General features: G+C 30.1%; 3 protein-coding genes across 7 annotated transcripts; all 3 read left to right on the top strand.

Annotated features, from left to right (window-relative positions):
* Positions 1–2746: 2746 nt before the first annotated feature.
* On the top strand, positions 2747–4553 carry LOC124491739 (uncharacterized). The gene has a single exon (XM_047054435.2). The coding sequence runs from the start codon at positions 2966–2968 to the stop codon at positions 4529–4531; it is 1566 nt and encodes a 521-aa protein (XP_046910391.2). The 5' UTR covers positions 2747–2965; the 3' UTR covers positions 4532–4553.
* Positions 4554–6488: 1935 nt separating this feature from the next.
* Positions 6489–8182, top strand: LOC124491387 (pyrroline-5-carboxylate reductase 3). 2 transcript variants are annotated; one of them, XM_047054018.2, is made up of 2 exons: positions 6489–7148; positions 7225–8182. In XM_047054018.2, the coding sequence occupies exons 1-2, from the start codon at positions 6620–6622 to the stop codon at positions 8022–8024; spliced, it is 1329 nt and encodes a 442-aa protein (XP_046909974.2). In that variant the 5' UTR covers positions 6489–6619; the 3' UTR covers positions 8025–8182. The 2 variants fall into 2 exon arrangements, with proteins under 2 accessions (XP_046909974.2, XP_075591285.1); XM_075735170.1 differs by having other exon boundaries at positions 6495–7152; positions 7229–8182.
* A 4974-nt stretch (positions 8183–13156) lies between these two features.
* Positions 13157–23278, top strand: LOC124493102 (N-acetylated-alpha-linked acidic dipeptidase 2). 4 transcript variants are annotated; one of them, XM_075735179.1, is made up of 9 exons: positions 13157–13426; positions 16450–16563; positions 17256–17418; positions 17495–18059; positions 18144–18180; positions 18275–18371; positions 19997–20104; positions 21662–22271; positions 22332–23278. In XM_075735179.1, exons 2-9 carry the CDS (start codon positions 16488–16490, stop codon positions 23046–23048), a joined length of 2373 nt encoding a protein of 790 aa, XP_075591294.1. In that variant the 5' UTR covers positions 13157–13426; positions 16450–16487; the 3' UTR covers positions 23049–23278. The 4 variants fall into 4 exon arrangements, with proteins under 4 accessions (XP_075591294.1, XP_075591295.1, XP_046912124.2 ...); XM_075735180.1 differs by having other exon boundaries at positions 16424–16563; XM_047056168.2 differs by lacking the exon at positions 13157–13426 and adding an exon at positions 16346–16364.
* Positions 23279–23605: the final 327 nt, after the last annotated feature.

Raw genomic sequence — 23605 nt, 5'->3', positions numbered from 1 at the left:
CAGAGAGAGAGAGAGAGAGAGAGAGAGATATTGACCCTTGTTCATAATGTCTATACATGTGTGTAATTGTCATTCGCGTGCCACCATCATGATCGTCACGTAAAAAAAAAATATCGACAAGTTTCAAGTGTATACTTTAAAAGTTATCAACGACAACAACGACATAATTGTAACAGCAATATAATAATGAAAATGAATTAATGATAGTTAGCGATAATCATCGTCATCATCATCATTTGCTAAATTGAAACCGTGATTTTCATTCGCACACATGTCTGTGACATTTGTGTGATGGTGTGAGAAAAAAAAATCAAATCAACTCACAACAACAAGCATCGACACGATGACATTAAAAAAAAAAACAACAACAACAAAAAACTTGCCAATTTAGTGTTTTATGTGATTTTTTTTATCGTTTCTGCTGCTACTGTTTTTATTTTTTTTTTCTGGAACAATCAACAACCTCTATTGGTTATTGCATTTTGATTCACCTGTGTAGTAGAAGATGAAAAAAAAAAATAGTAATTCACTGTGCCTTGTAATCATTGCTGATCATCCAATTTCAATGCAAATCATTATTTTTTTGGATGGAAAAAATAGTTTATTTTTAGTTCTCCAAATAGAAATAATTGACTTTTGTTGTTGTTGTTGTTGTTGTTGTTGTTGTTGTTGCAATTATCATTTTAACGGCGGAAAAAAAACGATATCATCAGCGTATTTAACTGATATTAATCATTGATATAATTAGCGTTTGAATTTTACGTTCAGGTTGACTTGGTTAATTGGGAAAAAATATATAAATCCATTCATATTTCACCATTGAAATGAAATGATGATGATGATGATAATAATCGACCATGATCCAATATACAACCTTTCCATCTACTCTGTACCGTTTTTTTCTTGGCTAATTTGTCTTTGTTTTCTGTTTGTTTAAATCAAATCATTAGTGAATACATAAATTTATTTCCGGAAATTTTTTTTTTTGATTTTTATCGCTGTTGTCGTTGTAAAACAACAACAACAACAACAACATCAACGATCAAACACAATGCTGTGAAAATATGAATGGAGAAAAAAATTGAACTAAATAAACAACAACAACAACAACAACAATGGAAAAAAATGTCATTCAAAAGGTGAAAATTTTTCTGTTCTAAAAAATTCTCGTTCATTCATTCATTCATTCAATGTAAAAAGATGAAAGTTTTCTTCTGACCTGAACACCACATGATTGAAAATGACTAGATAGAAAAAAAAATTAAACTCAGGTTCCACCACCACTATCACCACCATCATCAAAAATTCAAGATATTAAAGATCATGAACTCTGAAAAACAAACAAACAAACAAACACAGAGATTTTTTTCTCTTGTGAATGAGAATTTTTTTTGTTGTTGTTCAAACGAGTGGGGTGACCCAATAATGAAAAAAAAACATTCTCGTATTGAAAAGCCAAAAAATCGATTAATTTGAAATGGAAACAATGAAAAACTAGTGAAAGCGACAGCAAAAGATTAATTAAATCAATCTGAAGAAAAAAAATTGAAAAGAATGCCTAAAGGAATGAAAAAAAATTGATTGGATTGGATTTGATTTGATTTGATTGTTTTTTTTGTTTTGATCATAAGAATTGATCACACACACACACAAACACAATTGTTTTCATTTTTTTTTCATTCATCATTATTAATGATTCAAAAATGAAAAGAGAAAGTATTTTCGGTTCAATTGTGTTTTTTTGATTTCGAATTTTTGATCCAATTTTTTTTTTTAGTTTTGTTTTTTTTTGAAGCAATCAATTGATTTTGATCCAGTTTTTTTTTCGTTGTTGTTTGTGCGATGATGGCTGGTATAAAGAAGGTGGCGATTAGAAAAGTTGAAAAATTGAGAATATATTGGCCAGTTGGAAGATATTTTTGGATACAATCACTTTTCTCCGATCAATCTTCAATATATGATGATGATCAAAATAGGTGTTTGTATTGATGACTACTACGATCTTTTTTTTTTGCTATTCATAGATCATTCCATTGTTTATATGGAATGGAAAAAGCGATATATCCATTGATTGTTTTCCAATTATTTGGTTCAATCATCGTCACCGGCAACGACAGCAAAAAAAAAATAATCGGATAAAATAATTGAATGACAATGATGACGAACGGTTGTTCATCGTTTTGTTCACGGTTCAATCACACAATTGCTTGACCATTATATGTGTGTGTGTGTGTGTGTGTGTTCAATAAGTTTATTATTGATTGACCAAATTTTGTTTTTTCTCTTTAGATATGAGCAAAAAAAAAAAAGAAACTGGTTATCACAGAACCAAGAAAAATTTTTCTTTTGTTTAGTTTGTTTCTACAGACAAAAAAAATGACAATGACGACAATAGTGATGACATTAATCATTCCCGTTTCTTTCTATGTTTTTTTTTAAATTTTCACTCCAAATTGACATAGTATATGGTCCGACTCTTTTATAAATGGGGATGAAATAAAAAAAAACGGGTTGAGTAAGAAAAAAAAGTGTGAGAGAAATCACAACGAAATGGAAAAGAAATCACTAAGTTCATTGAGATTTTTTTTTTTTTTTTTGATTGGTGAAAATGAAAAGAGAATATCGTTCATTTTCGGGTAGGAAAAAAAAGAGTCTGTATTGTCATCAATGATGATTGTTTTTTTTGACAATTTTTTTTTGTTGTTGAAAATTGAACCAGTTTCACATCAGAACATCAGACACACACACACAGAAACTCATTCTCATTAGTCAATGTGTATTCGATATGTATTGATTATCGAATTTGACAACAACAAAATTTGTTTGTGTGTGCGTATGTGTGTGTATTTTTAAAAATTTTCTAATCAAATTAGTGAATTGTAGTTTTTTTTTTGTCTGAAATATTCATCAACGAATTTTGTTTATTTTTTTTTTACATCACCAATTTTCAATTTCAAAAATCATCATGTACATCATTATTGTTGATGGCCAAAATTTTTTAAAATTTTTTTTATTGGCCACATTAATTTTCAATAATAATATCTATCTACATTCAGCATCACGAATACGTAATAATTATCGTAGTGGAATTGTTGGTGGTGGTGTTGGTGGTGGTCTATATCGACGTAATTTTCAATTGGATAAATTTCAACTTGATCCAAATTTTTCGCTTACATCACCCGGTTATGAAACATCATCATCATCATCATCATCATCAGCATCATCATATCCGAATAGTCAATTTTATTCGGAATTTTTACCAGATAATCGTAATCTGTTAACAATGTTATCGAATCCATTAACATCACCGATGATGAGTCAAAATCATCGATATATGATTAAAACACCGGAACGTGATTTACATTATGCAACAATATTGAAACAACAGGAACAGGCAACAATTAGGCATCCATTTCAAGCATTTCAAGTAGCTAAAGATCAAGCACATATGCGTGGACATATGTTACGTAGTAGTTTACAAACATCGGATGATGATGTTTATGAAGTAGAATCAGCACCGGTAATGAAAGCAACATCACCATATCAATTTTCACCATTTAATACACAATTTAATAATTATCGTTCATCACCAGCGTCATCAATGACAAATCGTTATCGTTTGCCATCATCATATCATCATATTAATAGTCATCATTCATTTAATCATCATCCATTATCACAACCACAACATTTTTTTCAACCACAAGAATCATCACAAACACCGATCGAATTACCATCGATATCAATGAGTTTTGATCCAACTCCATATCATAACAATCATCATCATCATCAACAACAACAACAACAACAACATCCACATCAACAATTACCGATTGAAGCATATACAACAACGTCGGCAGCAACAATGTTTAATACACAGCCACAAATATTACAAAGACGATGGCCACAGAAACGTTTTTCAAATTGGGTTGATTTCAATCATGAAAATGGTAAAGAATCACGTTCAAAAGAATTGACAACATCTATAAGAGTTGCACCTGCTGTTGATCATTCATATCAATATCAAAATAATTATCATTATCAACAACAACAGCCAAATTATCAATATGAAATGGAGCCGGAAACAAAGAATTTATTCATGACAATCGGTATTGATCAAGGCAATGTTGATGGTGGTAGCGGTGGTGGTGGTTCAAATGATTATCAAGATTCATTTGAAACAAGTGCAAGTCAACAGCAGCAAAAAATTTATAACACGCAATCAGATAATCAAAAAAATAATCAATCTAAATCAATTTTGGCTACAGCAGCAACAACACCAGCTGCTAATCATCAACATCAACAACAACGACAACAACAGAAACGAACAAAAAATCATCATCATGAAGAACAGAAACAGGACAACAATGTTGATCCAACATCATCATGGTTAGATATGGGCGCATATTCAGCAACAAAAGGTGAATTTGGTTGGTTTACCGATACGCCGGTTATTGTTGGTAGTAGTCATCAAAATCAGCCAGTATCATTATTATCAACGGAAACAAAATATTTAATAAAAAATGAATAAAAAACAAAAACCAAAACCAAAAAAAAAACGATAAATTAATCACAGATATATTCAGATCAATAAATAAATGAAGATTCTTTTTCAAAATTTATTCATTAATGTCCAATGGACAATGGACAATTTAACATTTGTGTGCCTGTGTGTGTGTATGTGTATGTGTGTTTGAGTCAGATCCTGGAACATTAAAAGTAAATTTATTTTCATTCTGCATTCTGCTTTTGATTTGAATTTAAATCACCATCACATGAAATTAAAATAAACAAACAGCAAAAAAAAATTTGAAAGTCAAATTGGTCAATTTTCTACATAAATATAGTTTGGAACCTGCCAATTTTTTTTCCAGTCTCTCGAGTATATATATTAGCAGTAGTAGTTTAATATGGTCTGAAATCCGTATCTGTGTGTGTGTGTGTGTGTGTATAAGTGGAGGTCATTCTCGGACTAAATTATACAGGCGAAAAAAAAAGATCAATCTTTGCCCATTTTAAAGAGAGATAGAGAGAGATAATGTTGACATTTTATTCTGTGCAATATTGTTGTTGATGGTGATGAAACCCGAATATAACAGCAACACTGTTTAACTGGATTATAAATAGATAGATTCAGATTCATTTAATGAATCACGGACAAAAATTTTTCAGAAAAATAAACTATCATTTTTTTTTGTTTTGTTTAAACAATTTTTTTTTTTTTTTTTTGGTCACAACTTGTTCCATTCCGGTCACAGACGCAGGTGTATCTAATTCCACGCACACTGACACACACACACACACATAGATATACGGTGTCAACATCCCCGTGTGTGTGTGTGTGTGAATGATTGAGTGTCAATTTTGTCCCTGGATAGAAATACCATACATGTGATGAAATTGATCCCTGGAACGAAAAAATTATTGTCTATTTTCGATTCAAGATAATGAAAATGAAAATTGATGATGACATTTGTACTACTACTAGTGAACAACAACAAAACATTGTAAATGTAATGGGCAATTGATATTGTGGGTGATGAAAAATAACCGATTCTTTTTTCAAGTTTTTCTCTCTCTCTCGTTTTTTTTGAATGAAAACTTTTTTTTCCAAAAATAGAAAAACCACCACCACCACCATCACTATATGATTTTATGGCCTTAAGGGTTGCGGATAAATTGGAATAATTTGTTAAAAAAAAACGCAACACATGTACACACACAAAAGATGTTTCTTTTTATAAACCATTTACACGCGTGTATCTAATTTACATTAGAATATTCTTTTCGTGTATGAAAACAAGATTATTGCTGTTAATGGATTCTTATATTATATAATGAACATAATGTTGTTGTTGTTGTTGTTGTTGTTGTTTTTGTAATTTATTATGGTTAAATTCGAGAAAAAAAATATGAAATCCAGACCAGAAATAATAACCCGTCCATATATTGTATTCGAACATTAGACCAATTTTTGTTGATTTTGATTGACATGTATGTGTGTGTGTGTAATGTTTTTTATTTTGTTTATTTATCCTGATGATGATGATGATGATATAATGGGGTAGGTAAAAAAACAAACTAGGCCGCTTCAGGGTGATTTTTCCATTCAATTTGCTGATCATTTCACACCACACCAGTCGGGATATGATTATGATTGACAGTTGGACGAGAGAGAGAGAGAGAGAAAAAAAAAAAATTTGTTTTTTTTGTCTAATTTTCAATCTAAATGATAATGAAGATTATTGTTATTGCCACAAAAAAATAAGGGTTAAAATCGTTGGTACAACAACAACCAAAAAAAAAAAAAAACGTTTGAAATGGCCAAATTCCAAAATTCGATTTTGTTTAGAATTTTTTTTTTCATTAGAAAATTCAATCATTACAATTCGATCGATTTTTGAATCATAATAATAGCTGCCAATTCTATATAAAAATCCCTAACCATTTCATGGTTTAGAATCACTAATTTTTTGATTTTGTGTATTTTTTTTTTTGTTGTTGTTTCGTTTATTTCGCCTGTTTTTCAATCGACCAACCCAAGAGTAAAGTAAAAAAGTTTCTATTTGATATTTTATTTTGAATTTTGTTTTTGTCACAAGAAAAAAAGTGTGTGAAAATGTCTGAACAAAGTTCAAGTGTTTCGAATAAAAAAGAAGAAGCAGCTGATGATAATGCGGAAAAATCTCAAACTGCACAAAAATCCGGTGTTGAAACATCGGAAAAAAAAGATGCAGAAAAATCCGTTACTGGTGAAAAATCAACAACGGAAAAACCTGCAGAACAAAATGGTGAAAAAGAAAGTCCATCGTTGGAACAACAACAGCCATCAGCCGATAAAGATGAACAGCAACAAGGTGTTGAGGGTAAAAGTTCAAAAAAATCTTTGGAATCGGAAAGTCAAAAAGATGTAAATGATGAAGCGGATGAAGCCGAAGGAGGAGCTGATGAACAAGAGGCCGCCGGTGGTAAACAAGACAAATCAACACAAAAGGAGAAAAAAACTTCTGGATCAAGTCAAGGTTCAAAACCAGGATCAGGAGCTAAACGTCGTAAAGGTGAAAAAGTTACCAAACAAAATTGTCGTATCGGTTTCATTGGTGCCGGTAAAATGACCGAAATGATTGTGAAAGGTTTAATTGAGCATTGTAAGTTGGTGGTGAAATATTTCAATCATTCAAATTTAAATTTAATTAATTTTTTTCCCATTTTAAAAAATATCAGCCAGTGTACCGGCTAAACAAATTTATATTGCATCAAAAACTGGTAAAAATCATGATCATTTTAAACAGCTTGGCTGTACGGTCACTAAACGTAATTATGATATATTTGGCAAAATGGATTGTGATGTTGTATTTCTTTGCATTCATGGTAATGCAATTCGTCAATGTTATGCACATGGTGGCCTAAGACCAATGGCATTGACAACGAATTTCATTCCAAATCAACGACATCCACTTTATATATTATCATTGATTGGTGGTGTTACATTGAATGATATTAAGAAAACATTGTTGAATCCTGACCATCCGGATAAATATCAGCTTGAAATGCATCGTATTATGTTGAATCATTCAGTTGGCTATGGACAAGGTTATGGATCATTAGATGTTGATTTAGATTCAAAATATTGTGCACAAATTATTCGTGAATTATTAACACCGATAGCAAGATTTGATTTTACACCAGAAAATCAAATGGACATTGCTTGTGCATTGGCTGGCTGTGGTTCGGCATTTTGTTATTATTTCCTTACGGCAATATCGGATGGTGCATTTAAAAAAGGATTAAACAAATTGAAAGCAACAAAAATAGCTGCCGATGCATTACGATCAGCATCAGTATCATTGTTGGTATCTGGTAAAAATCCAAGCGATTTACGTGATACATTTGCATCGCCAAGTGGACCAGCCATATATGGTATACATGTATTGGATAAAGATGATTTTCCATCAGGCATATCATCCGCTGTTGAAGCTGCATATAAACGTATTAAAGAATTGACTGAAAATCCATCATCATAAAGTAGAGAGAAAAGAGAATGATGAAGAAGAGAGGGAAGTGGTGGTGGGTGTCTAGTGGGAAAGAAGCAGCAAACAGCAGCATATTTGAAAAATTTTCTAGTTTTTTTTTCTTTGATCTGAATGAAATTCATAATTAAATCTGATGAATTTTTTTTTGTTGAAAATTTCATTTTTTTTTTGAAAAAAAAATTCATTGTTGGTAATATGATGTGGATTTGCGAACAAAAAATTGATTGCTTTCATTCGAAAATTGGCATTTTCAATTGACAAAAAAAAAAAAATTAAATTAAATCCAAAAAAATGGATCAAATGGAAAAACTCGCCAGGAATTCCCAACGAAAAAAAACGCTCTGTTGTTGTGTGTGTACAATAATGGAAAACTAGGATTCGAGAACAATCAAACAAATGCGAAAAAAATGGAACACACACAATTTTTTCCATTTGCAGATCAATAAATGAAAAAAAAAATAAATTTTTTAAAAAATCAAAAAAAAAATTCAATAAATTTTGATTGAAAATATTCAATTCACACAACAAACAAATCAAATCATCAATATGTGCCAATATTGTGGAAAAAAAAACATCCAAAATCCCTGAATTTATCACCATTCAGTTGATAGGTTTCTCCATATTCAACTTTTTTTTCCTGTTTTGTTTTCCGATATGTTTTCCGATATCCATACATTTATGGATGATTCATTTGTTGTTGTTGTTGTTGTTGTTGTTGTTGTTAATAACTAAAAAACATGTTTTTCCATTCTAGTTTTCAGTTATTATTGTCACAATGAATATTCTAGACGAGAAAATGAAAGTAAATTCAATCGTTTTTCCTATTTTGCATACACACGAATCATTCATTTAGGATGCAAACGACACAACAGCAACAAATGAAAAAAAAACAAACATGAGGACAGATGTATGCATGGTGACGATTCCAAATGGAGAAGAAACAAAACAAAAAAAAAAGTGAAAGAATCCAAAGGGATAGTCATTCGACGATGATGATGATGCTCCATGTTGATGATTTGCATATAAAAACAATTAATAATAATGTTAGAAATATGTAAAAAAAACGAAATATGAAATGAATAAATGAATCGAATCTATTTGAATAAATTTTTTTTTTATTTTTGTTTTTGTTTTTTGTGTTTGAATCATGCTGCAATCCTTTCTCCATCTCTTTTTAGATCATGACATCTGCATGCATGTTCACTACTCACAATTTTTCATTCATTTTTATGGACAAAAAAAAATGATGATAATAATTATTATTGCTATTTGTTTATATTTGTTTGGTTGTATCCAAAATGTTTGAATTCTTCATCAAAATCAATGCATTCATGTGGCCCCTACACACACACACACACACATGTTCCACAATAATAATTATTCTTTGGTTCCAGAAATTCATTTGCCTACTACTACAATCACCCACCATCACATGATGATACGATGATTAATGATGATAACGACGATCTATGGGACCGATTTGTAATATATTTACCATTATCAAACATTACAAACAATGTGTAATTTGTCATCATAGTCGTTTACTTATTCACATTGTATTAGTAATTCATGTTTTTGCGGTAGTAGTGGTGGAATATAAAAGGATTCCCCTCTTCACAATTATCGATTAGTAGTAGGAATTTTTTTTTGTTGAAACAATCATTGATCGATCCAAACAAAAGGGTTATTTTGATGATGATGATGATGATGAAAATGGGCCACCTGGACTTTTTTGTTGTTGTTGTTTTGTTCATCGGATCGATCCATCGATTGATCGACGATGGATGATCACTTGAAAAATATTACCATTTCTCATTTTAGCGATTGTCGTTGTTGTTGTCCACTCGTCATTTTTCAAAAAAAAGCGGAAAAAATCTTTTTGAATTTTTTTTTTGATCCATTTCAAATTCCAAAAAAAAAATCGCAATAATAATTCGATACAGATATGATCTCTTGTTTTGTCTTTCAAAAGTAGTAGCAATGGCAACAGTAATAAACATTTTAAAGTGGCCTTCATTTTCATTTCAACAAAAAAAAAAAAAACATTTGCGTGTCCAATTTGGCCCAATATAATGATAAAAATAGACAGATTGAATTGACAGTCGTTCACATTTTTTTGTTTTGTTTTTGTTTTTGGCCAACAAAAAATGAAAATGAAAATGAAACCAAATCCAAAGTCAATGAAAAACAATGATGATATGAGTGGAATTTTCTACTTTGCTCTCACTCTTTGCTCAAAAAAATGGTCATCGATTTGTACATCTTTTAGTGTGCAAGTCTTTAATAATAATTTCACTTTCATTGCACACACATACACGCACATTTCACACAAAGTTTGCCTTAAATACATGGAGATGGATAGATAGTGAATACTAATAAAACTCAAACTTGAACTAAATGAATCAAATGATGATGAACATCAAACACACACACACACACACAATGGATAATAAGCTTTATACATATATATGAACGATATATATCGGATAAAATGAAAATGATACATTAGAATGATGACTATGATGATGATGATGGCCATATTGTTTCCAAATGAATGAATGAATGAATGAAGCTTAAATCAAATACAAAAGGCACACATACACACACACACACAAAAAAACACAGAGGCTTTTTTTTGTTGTTGATCACAAATGTCCGGTACAAGTTTGTTGTTGTCGTTGGTCAACAAACAGACAAACAGAGAAAAAAAATTTATTATTATCGAGGGATCATCATCATCATCATCATCAACAACAATGTCCATTTTGATATTTGTAAAAATCGTATTTTATTTTTCTCTGAAATACAATTTTCAGTTTACATTCAAGTTCAATTGGTTGATGGGTGAAAATCCGATTTCACAAAAAAAAAATTTTGAAATGAAATGGACAAAAAAAAAGCTTATTAATGGATCACGAATGAAAAGTGAATATTATTTTTGGCTGCCAAAGTATTTATTTACTTTTAGTATTTTCATGATGATGGTGATTAAAAAAATTTTTTTTTCAATTTTTTCGTGAAAAAAAAATTTTTTTATTTTCAATAAAAAGCTAAAAAAAACTGTCATCAACATTCAGACACAAAAAATCGAGCAAAGATGATCATCGGTTGTTTGTCTGTCTGTTTGCTCTCTTCATCATCATTATCTACCGTTTTTTTTTTGTTCGTTTGTTTGTTTGTTTGACATTTTTTCATTCCAATTGTTTCATACTACAGATGTCACAACCATCGTGTATACAAACGATGATGATGATGATGATGATTTTTTTTCTCGACAATAAATTGCCAATTAGTAGTGGAAATTTCAGAGAAAAAAAGAAGACTTAGATCATCATCATCATGTCTTAGCGAAAGACGAAAAATTTTTTTCCAATTAATGACTTGAATGTAGAGCTTCAATGTTTATGACACATACATGTCACATACACATACACGGAATTATTGCAAAATTGAAATTAAATGACCAAAAAAAAAAAAATGTTTGATCATTTTCCACTTTCAAAAAAAAGAAAAATCAATCAAATTATGATCATCATTGGTTATTATTATTATTATTGTCTCAAGACACATCAAATGATGATGGCGATGGCGAAATACCCGGAAATTCAATAGAAACGAATTTGACGATTCAATAGACGACCATTATTATCATCATTATTTTCTACTGGCAACAAACAATAATTCATTCGGATCAAATTACAAAAATCAAATGATCAACAATGTTGTCATCATCATCATCATCATCATCACACAGATGGCTTTTTTCCAAAGTCATCATCACATATTTATAATCGTTTTAATTTCCATTTCTATGACTGATTGATTTAAAAATAGAAAAAAAAAATCATTGACAATCATTTGTTTGATACTAATTCATCAACATTCATTACTTCCGTATTTTTTGTTCATTTTTTTCTTGAAAAAAATTGATTTGAAATAGATTTTTGATTTGCAAAAAAATTTGTCCATCATTTATTTGTCAATGTCGAAATGAAAATTTTTAAAAATTTTCAAAATTTGTGAAAAATATGATTGGCCACAGAAAAGAAAAAAAATGTCGTAATCGATGATGACGATGATGATGATGATCAATTAGGAAGTAACCATTTGGAAATAAAGCAAAGAAAAAGTGTGTGTGTGTGTGTGTGTGTGTGAAAAATGAAATTCAAGTGGTTTTTTCTTTTCCTTCGTTATTCAATTGTTATCAATCTTTATTTGGTCATTTGAAATTTTCCAAACAAACAAACAAACAAAAAAAATGATGCAAATATGGTGGTCCTTGGGAAAAAAAAGAAACGATGCAAATTTTGTTGCGTAGAGAAATTTCATCAGAAAAATCTGCGTGTACAAATTTTACTCTTTTTTTTGTTTTCATTCGGACAGGTTGTTTTTCACCAAAAAAAAAAAAACAATCCAATTCATTTCAAACAAACAAACATAGTGTGTGTGTGCATATGTTTCTTAAAAATATTCTTCATCACCATCATACTACAAGCTGATGCTTCTGCTGCTGCTGCTGCCCTCTTCAAAGAATTAATTTTCTTTTTCATTTCAAGAATAAATCGTTAAACATGGCAAAAGTGAAATGAATCAAACAAAATGATGATGATCAGATTTATAAATATACAACAACCACTATGCTGTACTGCTGCTGTGGCTGCTGCTGCTGCCATACACACCCAAAAACAGAAAATCTGGCCAAAGAAAATGTTTTTAGTTTTTTTTTTTTTTTTTTTGGTTTTCTTGAAAAAAATGAAGACATCCATCTATGATGATCTGGATTAGTTTTGTGTACAAGTGAATTCGGTATTGAAAAAAAAGAAGTGGTAAACATTTTTGTTGTTGTTGTTGTTGTTGATGTTTTGATGTTTTGATGTTATCCATATCAAAATGAATAAAAATTTTTTTTTTTTTTTTGTTTACCGGCATTGTTTGCGTTATGTGAACGCAATTTTTGATTCATGTCTTTTTTTTCTTACACAACTTTTCTGATTGATAAAATTAGTTTTTTTTTGATGTTTTGTTTGTTTGCTCTTATCATTGAAAATACGACTGAACGATTGATTATCAATTTGCTACAGTTTTTTTTTCTTTTCTGGTTATTACTCGGTTATTTTTTTTTTGATGATTTTCATTCAAATGTTTACCATTGATTATCATCACATAAAATCAGTGAATGTCATTTGAAAGTGTGAAGAAAAAAAACAGCACAAAATGAAAACTTTTTTACTCGAATAAAAAAAAAACATTCACCAAGAATCTTGAAAATCATCAAAATTTTTTTTTGTTGCAGACGTGATTCCTATGAAGTGTTGTTGTTGTTTTGATTAGAATTCAAAAACAGAAAAAAAACGTTTTTTTTCTGAAATTTCAAAAAAAAAAAAAAAAAAACGGTAAGTGCACGTACACACACACACACAATTTTCTTTTGATTTCTCATAGAGCCAAGTTTTTTTTCATTCGACAACGAAAAAAAAAATACAAAATTAATCCATCATCAACGAACTAGCGAAAGATTCATTCATTTATCCACTTTACACACACACACACATTTTTATTCGACACTTGACTATCGCACTTACACACAAAACATTTATCATATGATGATGATGATGAGAAAATATGATTTTCGCCTCTTCATCATCATCATCATCATCAGTTGTAAAAATGAATTAAATCACTCTCTCTCCCTCTCGCTCTCAAAAAAAAACGAAATTTCTTAATTAATCGAATTAATGAAAAAGTAAATTAAATTTAAAAAAAAAAATTCTTAATTCAAAATTTGACATGCCACTGTTAATGTGTGTTGCTGTTGCTTTTGGATTTATGAATTTTAGTGAAATTTTCCATAGACACTGACACAAGACAACAACAGCAACAACAATAATAATCATGATGATGATGCAAAGAATTTTTTATTTTCATTTTCATTTTTGTGTGTTAATTACGTTAGTTAATTTTTTTTTTGCCGTGGAAACCAAATCCAAACCCCCCCCTCACCCAAAGAAAAAAAACATATTCTTAGTGCCTCTTTGGTCTCACACACACACACACACACACAATATGTGACAGTCAAAGCTAAAATCACAAATAGACAAATGACAAAATGATGGATATGGTCCGTGGTTATAAATCTCTTAGATTAATGCAATTTTCGTAACCGCCACCATCACCACCACCATTATCACCACCCAGGAGATTGTGAAATGAAAAAAAAAATGTAAAGAACGGGTTGATTTAGGTTAGTTTAAAAACACGAAACACAAAACCTTTATTTCATTTCAATATGTTGAATTTATTTGAAAATTTTGATCTCAAATAACGTTTTTTTTCAAATTCATTTTTTTTCTGATTTTGATTGAAATCAAAATTTTACTTAATTAGTCAGATCCATCAAAAATATGAATGAATGAATGAATGAACGAATGAAATAATTTGCTTTGCTTTGCATTTTCAATCAAATATGGATTCAAATTTGATATGTAATCGCATTCTCTCTCTCTGTCTGTCTGTGTATATTCTGTGTAATTTCGTTATTCGTTATGTTGTGTTTTAAACAAAAAAAAAATTACAGAATCCATATGACACACACACACACACAACATGACTCCATTCATTAATGTACAATTATACCGTAATTAACAATGAAAAAACAACCACACGAGAGAGAGAGAGAGAATTAGTATTTAGTTAGAGTTGATTTTGGAAAAACCAAAACCAAAAAAAGAAAAAGAAAAAGAAAAAAAACTTATTTGTTCTGCGTTCGATAATTTCACCACTTTTCACTTGAATGAATGCTTTTTTTTTCTTCGTATCCGGATTCATTCAGTGTTGTTGTTGTTGTTGTTCGATCCCCGACCGGTCGGGATAGATTTTTTTCTTTCTCTCTCTCTCTCTCTCTCTGGTTTCGTTTGTATGATGTTTTTTTTTTCTCCAAAAGAAAAAAACAAATGTCAGTATACCGTGCCGCATCTGGTCCGATTCAATGATGCGAAATCTTTTTTTTTTTTTTTTTTTGCATACAAATGTGGTTTTTCGGTATTCGGTTGCTTTGGAAAAATGTTTTTTTCTTGTAATACAACCATTCCCGGGTTCATTATTATATGAAATGCTTTTCTTCATTTCTGATTAATTAATGCAAATATGAAATGCTATAGTAGTAGTAGTCATTGTTATCTGAGATCCGATACCCGGATCATTGTTACCACTATCATCATCATCATCATCATCGTCGTCGTCGGATACCGGGGATTCCAAATTTCAAATTCAAATTCAAACAGAAAAAAAAATTCTATAATTAGAATTTCTTTTGTTTATTTTTTCAGTTTATTCGGCTTGAATCTTTCTGGTTTTAATTAGATAAGATATTCATGCATTCAAACAAAACAAAAAAAAAAAACGATTTTACATCACAAAATTTTCTTTCAAACTTTTTAATTAATTATTATTATCTCTTTTTGTTATTCAATCAAAAAAAAAAAAAATTCACATGAATGATGAATCAACCATGTGATATTTTTTTTTTTTTTACATATGAAAAACAAAAACATACGTTATATGTGTGTGTGTGTTGGCAATGTTTATTTTAGATTATGAATTTTTTTTTCTTTCTTTGGTTTTCCAAATAAAAAAAAAAGATTTTACATTTGTCACATTTTTTTTAATTAGTCTCAATGATAGATAGATAAATAGATGGAGAGCAAGAGAGAAAGGGGATAAATTCATGATTCTTGTAATTTTTTTTTTTAGCATGTACACAATGAATGAACCAACACAGCTGCAGTAGAAATGTAAACAAAAAAAAACAAAAAAAAGAATTTGAGAATAAACAATCGATACCATTACCCCAAACAGACAAGATTTGGGAATCAGAATCGAAATTCTCGAGTTTTTTTTTTGTTGCTCATTCATTTATTCTGCCTAGTTGATTCTGAAACAACAAAGATGAATTACTTGTCTCGTTCACCTAACCGCACTCATAATCAGATGTGTCGAGATTTTTTTAATTTTTTTCAGTTCGAGTATCACTAATTCCCGACCATAGTCATTCTGTTATTTTGTTGTTGTTGTTGTTGTTGTTGCTACGGTTAGCCACACTTATTATCATACGGGAATTCATTCACAAACCGACAAACACGCAAACACACACGTACTCCGGATATCAGGAAAAAAAATCCCAACCATCAGAAAATAGGATACAATGGGTAATCTTCTTACCGAACGGGTTACATACATACATACATGTCACAATCATAGTTAATCATTATCATCATTTCCTGACATCCAAACGGGTTTTTTTTAATATAATTTCATTCGGTATACCCTAGGGATGTGTGTATGTGTGTGTTTATTTTGCTTTTTTTTACTCTTTTTTTTTAGTAATCAAAGAGTTTCATCATTTTCCCCTATGTTTTAGGTGAAATCCGAATTTAGACAAGAAAAAAAAATAAAAACATGGCTGCTGTATCACCAACACTGTTGGCCGTATTAACCATTGGTGTTGTTGCATTAATTCTGGGCATTTTCATTGGTAAGTTTCGTTGTTGTTGTTGTTGTTGTTTCGTATGACTAAAAGTGTGATCGAGATTAATTACCATCATCATCATCATCACTAACCACCCACACTATTATGTCCATAAATGATGAAAACTTTATTTTTTGAATAACAAAAAAAAAGGAAAAAAATCCAATTCAAAAAACCAACTAATTATGATGAATAATATGACCATTGCATTAGGAATATCCAATTGCAAAAACATATCCAGAATAATGAGTAAAGATTAATGATTCTTTCATCGGACAAAAAAAACTGGTGAGAGAGACAAGTTTATTTTTTTTGTGACCATTGGTTAATGATGATGATGATGATGATGATAATGTTAATGATTAGTGCTTAATTAGCAGATAGAGACTGTAAAAAAATTCGCTTGTTAAATATAAATGAATGGATGAATGATTATCATCTCTCTCTCTCTCTCTGGTTGTCGACCATTTATTTTTTTTTTCACTGAAAAAAAATTGGCCACCATTATTAATGATCTTTCAACTAATCAGTGGCAGTGGAGAATTATTATTAATAATTTTTTGTTAATTATTTTCATCATAGCCGTTGTTGTTGTTGTTGTTGTTGGTGGTGTTTTTTTTTAGATTAAGTCGTTAGATTTTTCAAGTTTCAACAACAACAACAAAAAAATTTTCACATTTATCATTTCATTTCACCAGGAATGTATACAATACCACCGACAATGACACCGGAAAATGCAGCAATCGTTAATGAATATAAACGTTTAATCAAAAATTATTATGATGCACAAAATGATGATGATCCTGTTTATCGGGCATTGATACAAGGACCAGATCCAGATAGTATTCGAAAAAATATTCAGTATGTATTATTTATCGATAATTTTTTTTTAATCAATTGATTGGTTGATTGATTCCAAAATACCAAATCAAAATAGATTATTATCAATAAAACCACATCAAGCCGGTACAAAACGTGATGAAGAATTGGCACAATTCTATAAGAATACATTTCGTGATGCTGGACTGGATCGTTTTCATTTGATTCCATATAAAGTTTTACTTTCATATACAAATCCTGATCGTCCGAATAGAATTTATTTGAATGATAAATCCACAAATGCTGTTTATGTTATCGATAATCAAGAACCACCATTAAGACCGGATGAAAGTATAATAATACCATCATATAATGGTTGGTCACCAAGTGGTGATATTATTGCCGAACCTGTTTATTGTAATTATGGTTTGATCGATGATTTCATTCAATTGGATAATTTTCGTATTGATGTTAATGGAAAAATCTGCATCATACGTTATGGCCGTACATTTCGTGGCAATAAAGTTGCAAATGCTGAACGTTTTGGCTGTGCAGCGGTGATACTTTTTTCCGATCCAGAATCAATATCATCATCAAATAATAATGAACCTGAATCATTATATCCAAATTCAATATGGTTAAATGGTAAAGCAATGCAAAGTGGTAGTATACGTTTAAACGATGTAAGTGTTGACCAATTGTATTTGTATTTGATCGATTTCAATTTCTATTTGTATATTAAATCCTTTCATTCATCCATTCGATAGGGTGATCCGTTAACACCGGGATTTCCATCCATTATTGGTAATGATTGAAAAATTTTTTTTTCTGTTGAAAAAAAATTTGATTTATCTTTTTTTTCGTATCACGTTTTTTTTCTCTCATTCTCTATCTCTAGACGGATTTCGTGAAGATCATAATGATAATGAACGTGTACATCTGCCCGGTATACCGGCACAACCAATTGGCTATGATGATGTACAAATGATATTTTCGTAAGTTTTTTTTTTTTTTTGGTTTGAAAAAAATTTTCATAAAAACATTGATCTAATCGATTGTAATCACAATAAGCGTGTGTTTTTGAATGTTTCAAAAAAAAAAAAAAAAAAATTCAAAGTAACGAAAGAGGTCAATCGTGTCACATTGATTATATTTTGGTAACCAAAACAATGTCCATTGAAAACAAAACAAAACGACAACGACAAGATAAATCACTGATTTCTCCGTATCTTTTTTTTCTCATTTTACAACAACAATCAATGTTTCGAATGATAATGATGATGACATTTATTATCAATTTACAACGACAACAACAACAACAACAACAATAACGATAATCAGCATCTGAATCTCAGATAATTTGACAATTTTCAATTTGATTTTTCATTCTTTTATTGAAAAACACTTTTTACAGAAAAAAATACGATTTGTTGTTGTTGTTGTTCAATGTTTGTCTGTGTGTGCAATAGAATCAGAAATCTGTGATTCTATCCACTATACACACACACACACACACTTTGGATATGAGAGACGGTGTAATAATTTTATTTTTCTCATCATGGTCGTCATGGATGACCATTGGTCATCATCATCATCAACATATTACAGGATGAACGTGTGTGCGTATGTGTGGTGTCTTTGAAAATTTTTTTTTCTTGCTTCTTAAATGAAGAAAAAAAAAGCTCGAGAGAGAGAAAGAGAGAGAGTCACGTGTTATTGTTGTTCATCATAATGTCCGATCCATGTATAGTTACATAGTGTCCATTTGATATAAATGTGTGTGTGTATGTCCATTATAATAACCATATGACCTTTGTACTGTCCATTTGAGGACGATTTTTTGTTGTTGTTGTTGTTGTTGAAAAAACGATGGGTAGTGATGGTGGGCAATTAGTTGCGCCTAATAAATCTCATTGTATTCATTCATTTGATCAATCGATTCATAGATCACTGTATGTGTGTGTGTGTCATTGACAATGTTGTTGTTGTTTGTTGTTGTCGGGCAACGTATTCATAATCATCATCATCATCATGATGATCGAACGGTTGCCACTTGAAGAATATAAGAATTCAATACATCCGACATACACCCACACACACACACATACACACACAGCAGAACATTTATTTTCATTATCATCTTTCTTTGGTTAGTTTTTAATAAATAAATAATAATCACAGACACACACACACCAAGAGAAAGAATAAATTATTACCTTTCATTATCATCATCAGCATCATCGAGTACAATGATTTTTTTTTTTGAATTGAATCGATTGTTAGAGAACACGCGCCGATGCATAGAATTTTATCAAAAATTTTTTTTTTCGTAGCGGATACATAAATAGTCTCGTGGCACAATCAATTTTTTTTTTTGGCCAACGAATATAAACACACACACACACAGTAGCCAGACCATATATATATATTGATACTATTTGTATGCCACATACACACATTCACACAATGCCAATGTAATTTCATTGTGATGATCCACCATTATAATGGATCATTGAGTTTTAAAACTTTTCACCAAAAAAAAAAAAAATTCAAACCATTCAACCGCTAAATAATGTTTTAAAAATTTTTTTTTTTTCTCCTTTCTCTATTGATTATTTAGCCAAATGACCGGAATGAGCACTGAAGATGATATCAGTTTTCAAAATTGGACTGGCAAATTAAACACTACCTATCGTTTAGGTCCTGGATTTCAATCACCAAGTTTAGAGTAAGTTTAAATGTGGACACAGATGCTTGAATTTTAATTACTAGAAATTACAAGAGAAAAAAATATGAAGATTTTTTTTTTTGAAAGTAAACAAATTTTTTTTTCTTGTGTGTGATCCAAAATGGTGATCCAATTAAAACCTTGAAACAAACAAAACCAAACAAACATCATTGACAAACAGAAAACATGTTTGTTTGTGTAGCCACAAAAAAAACACGCGCCCACATGGTTTAAAATCTGGTCACTTGTGTTATGTAAAACAATTTTTTTTGTCTTCACAAAACGTTTATCGTCAAACAATCACGAAAAAAATTTGTTTTTTCACGTGCAGATCTAAAAAAAAAACTAATTTCCATTTTCATCAATGAATGAATGAATGATTGAATCAAATCGACACCTTTCATCGAGACAATAGAATAGAATATAGAAAACAAAACAAAAGTTCAAACCAATAACGATGCAAAAAAAAAGTTCCAGTGAAATTTTTTCCATAAATAGAAAAAAAATATCATGAAAATGAGTCCCATTTGGTTTGGTTTGGTTTGGTTTGGTTCGGTTAGGTTTGGTCTGGTGTGTCCATAAATAAAGGTTTTGCATCCAACGAAAAAAAAAAAAAAATAAATGTTTGAAATTGCTTTTCATGAAAACATAAACAACAACACATCATCATCATCATCATATTCAACCCCTTTACACATCATCATCATATGAAACAAAAATCGACAATCGAATCGAGAAGAAAATTAGAGCCATAATCATAAAAACTATAGTTGATGATGATGATGATGATGATGATTGTGTTTGAAGCAATAACTATAATTTTATGATTTGACAATTTGTGTTTGTTTATATTTCGTTGTTTTTTTTCTCATTTTCGTTTTCGTTTTCGTTTTTGAAATTTTGTTTGCAAATAAAAATTTGCATTTTCCATAAAATATGTTTCACTCTCTCACTCTCTCTGCTATGAACCAAAAAATAAACAGGACCAAAAGGAGAATGAATAACACATTCACATTCATTCATAATAATAATAATCAACGGCCAATGTTGTTGTTGTTGTTGTTGTTGTTGTCAACATTTTTTTTTTCGTTTTCCGAAAAAATTTTTTTTTCTTGTTCACCCGGACCATGTGATTTATTGATGGCAATTTATATGTGTGCAGTACAGTTATTATTATTATCATCATCATAAAAATTTTTTTTTGTTTTGTTTTGTTTCTGGTCGATTCACTATAATTTTTTAAGAACTAAAATCACACGTGTGTGTGTTGGTCGGTCGGTTGGTTGGTTGGTTGGTTGGTTGATTATAAAGATAGCCATCGGTCCAAATCATCATCATCATCATAATAATAATTAGAAAATGATGTTTTCCCTTTTTCTCATTTTTGTTGTTGTTGTTGTTGTTGTTCATCTAGTAATAATAATTTAATTTAGTTATGGAAGATCATAATTTACTGTGTTTATCATTATCATTATTATTATTATTTTGCCTTCTTTATCGTTTTGCTTTTATTTGTTTATTTATTTATCGTTTTTTTCTCTTTCACTTTTCATTTAGATTACGAATGGTAATCAACAATGAAATGGTGGAAAAAATTGTCCATAATGTAATCGGCATTTTGGATGGTGATGTTGAACCGGATCGTTTTGTTATCATTGGCAATCATCGTGATTCATGGAGCTATGGTGCATTGGATGCATCCAGTGGTGGTGCATCAATGTTGGAAAGTGCAAAAATATTTGGCAAATATCATCGTGAAACTGGATGGCGCCCAAGACGATCATTAATATGGGCCAGTTGGGCGGCTGAAGAATTAGGTTTGATTGGTTCCACAGAATGGACTGAACAATTTGCACAATTACTTGAACGTGAAGTTGTAGCTTATATTAATGCAGATATTTGTGTTAATGGACCATATTTAAATGCTGATTCATCACCATCATTAGCATCGATTTTAATCGATTCAACTAAACGTATACCAGCACACAAAATCAACAATGATAATGATAATGATAATGAATCAAATCAAACATTATACGATAGTTGGTTAGCCAATTCAAATACAGATAATGTTCATGTAGAAATATTAAGTTCTGGTTCGGATCATGTTCCATTTGCATATGGTCTTGGTATTCCATCGATAAATTTACATTTCAAACATGATCAGGTATGTAATTGCATTCATTGTATATTTTATAATTATTGATCGCGATTGATTTTTATATAGAAAAAATATCCCGTTAATGGCTATCCAGCATATCATACAAATTATGATACATTTTATATGGTCAAAACATTTATAGATCCAGATTTTCATATACATCAATCATGTACACGATTGATAAACATGTTACTGTATTCATTATCATGTTCCACTATTATACCAGTGAATTTTCGCCATTTATCACGACAAATTCTTGATGATTATCAACGGCAATCTATGGATAAAAGATTACGTGATATATTGACGGTGGATGGTAGCCAGGAACAAAAATCAATCAATTTTCTACGTGAATCAATGAAAATATTTGACAATGCAACGGAACAATGGCAAAATCAAATGAAAAATTTCAATTTTACCGATCAACCATTAGCCATTCGTCGTATGAATGATTTAATCATAATGATTGAACGTTCATTTGCTCAAAAATTATTGCCCATGGATGGAAATGAAGAGTTAAAAAATCTTTTATATGGAACATTCAATAAAGATTTCTATCAAACATTGTTATTTCCTGGAATGAATAATTTAATGGCTGAAATTAATGATCAACAATTACGAAAACGACAACAAACTAACCGTTTAACACGTGAAGAGCTAACAAGAATTGATCAACAAACTAATCGTTTGAAACAAACACTGAGGCGCCATCTGAATGATGTTTCATTAGCTTTACGTAATGCAGCTAAATTATTACGTAGAAATATTATGCCAATCATTTGATTGATTGATTGATCATATAGATTGATGGAGTTTTTTTTCCAAAAACTTTTTTTTTATATAGAAAAAACAAATTTTTTTTTGACCATTTCTTTCATGTCTATATATTTATATTATTGATTGATTGATTGACAATTATCATTATCGATGCTTTCATATTTGTAATCGAAACGAATTATTAAATGAATTTTTCATATGAAAAAAAAATGAAAATGTGGAAACAAAACAAAAAATTTTGATTCATCATTAATCATTGAATATATGGAGAAGAATGGAAACGATGATTTGATTAATCGACTTTATTTTGCGGTTTTTTTTGATCATCAGAGATGATGATAATGATGATGTACATTACATTTATTGCAATTAATCATATCATCATCGTTGTGGTCTGAATAAATGATCCATAAGCCTTTGGTACCGAAAACAAATGGCAAATCTGTTGTGATATACAATTATTATTATTATTATTATTGCTGAAACGAACGAAAACGAATCATCATCACCAACAACAACAACAACAACAACAACGTCGTATTCTCTCGTTTTTTTTTTCATTT

Source organism: Dermatophagoides farinae, chromosome 1 (assembly GCF_024713945.1).
Source record: "Dermatophagoides farinae isolate YC_2012a chromosome 1, ASM2471394v1, whole genome shotgun sequence".
In the NCBI taxonomy this organism is placed as follows: Eukaryota; Metazoa; Arthropoda; class Arachnida; order Sarcoptiformes; family Pyroglyphidae; genus Dermatophagoides; species Dermatophagoides farinae.
This window is presented reverse-complemented; position numbering and strand designations above follow the sequence as displayed.

Excerpts from the sequence above, each read along its gene's own strand:
- LOC124491739 (XM_047054435.2), top strand. The coding sequence starts at position 2,966 with ATGTACATCATTATTGTTGATGGCCAAAATTTTTTAAAATTTTTTTTA.
- LOC124491387 (XM_047054018.2), top strand. The coding sequence starts at position 6,620 with ATGTCTGAACAAAGTTCAAGTGTTTCGAATAAAAAAGAAGAAGCAGCT. Across the intron at positions 7,149-7,224 it reads GAAAGGTTTAATTGAGCATT|CCAGTGTACCGGCTAAACAA; the intron begins GTAAGTTGGTGG and ends AAAAAATATCAG.
- LOC124493102 (XM_075735179.1), top strand. The coding sequence starts at position 16,488 with ATGGCTGCTGTATCACCAACACTGTTGGCCGTATTAACCATTGGTGTT. Across the intron at positions 18,372-19,996 it reads GATGTACAAATGATATTTTC|CCAAATGACCGGAATGAGCA; the intron begins GTAAGTTTTTTT and ends TTGATTATTTAG. Across the intron at positions 22,272-22,331 it reads TACATTTCAAACATGATCAG|AAAAAATATCCCGTTAATGG; the intron begins GTATGTAATTGC and ends ATTTTTATATAG.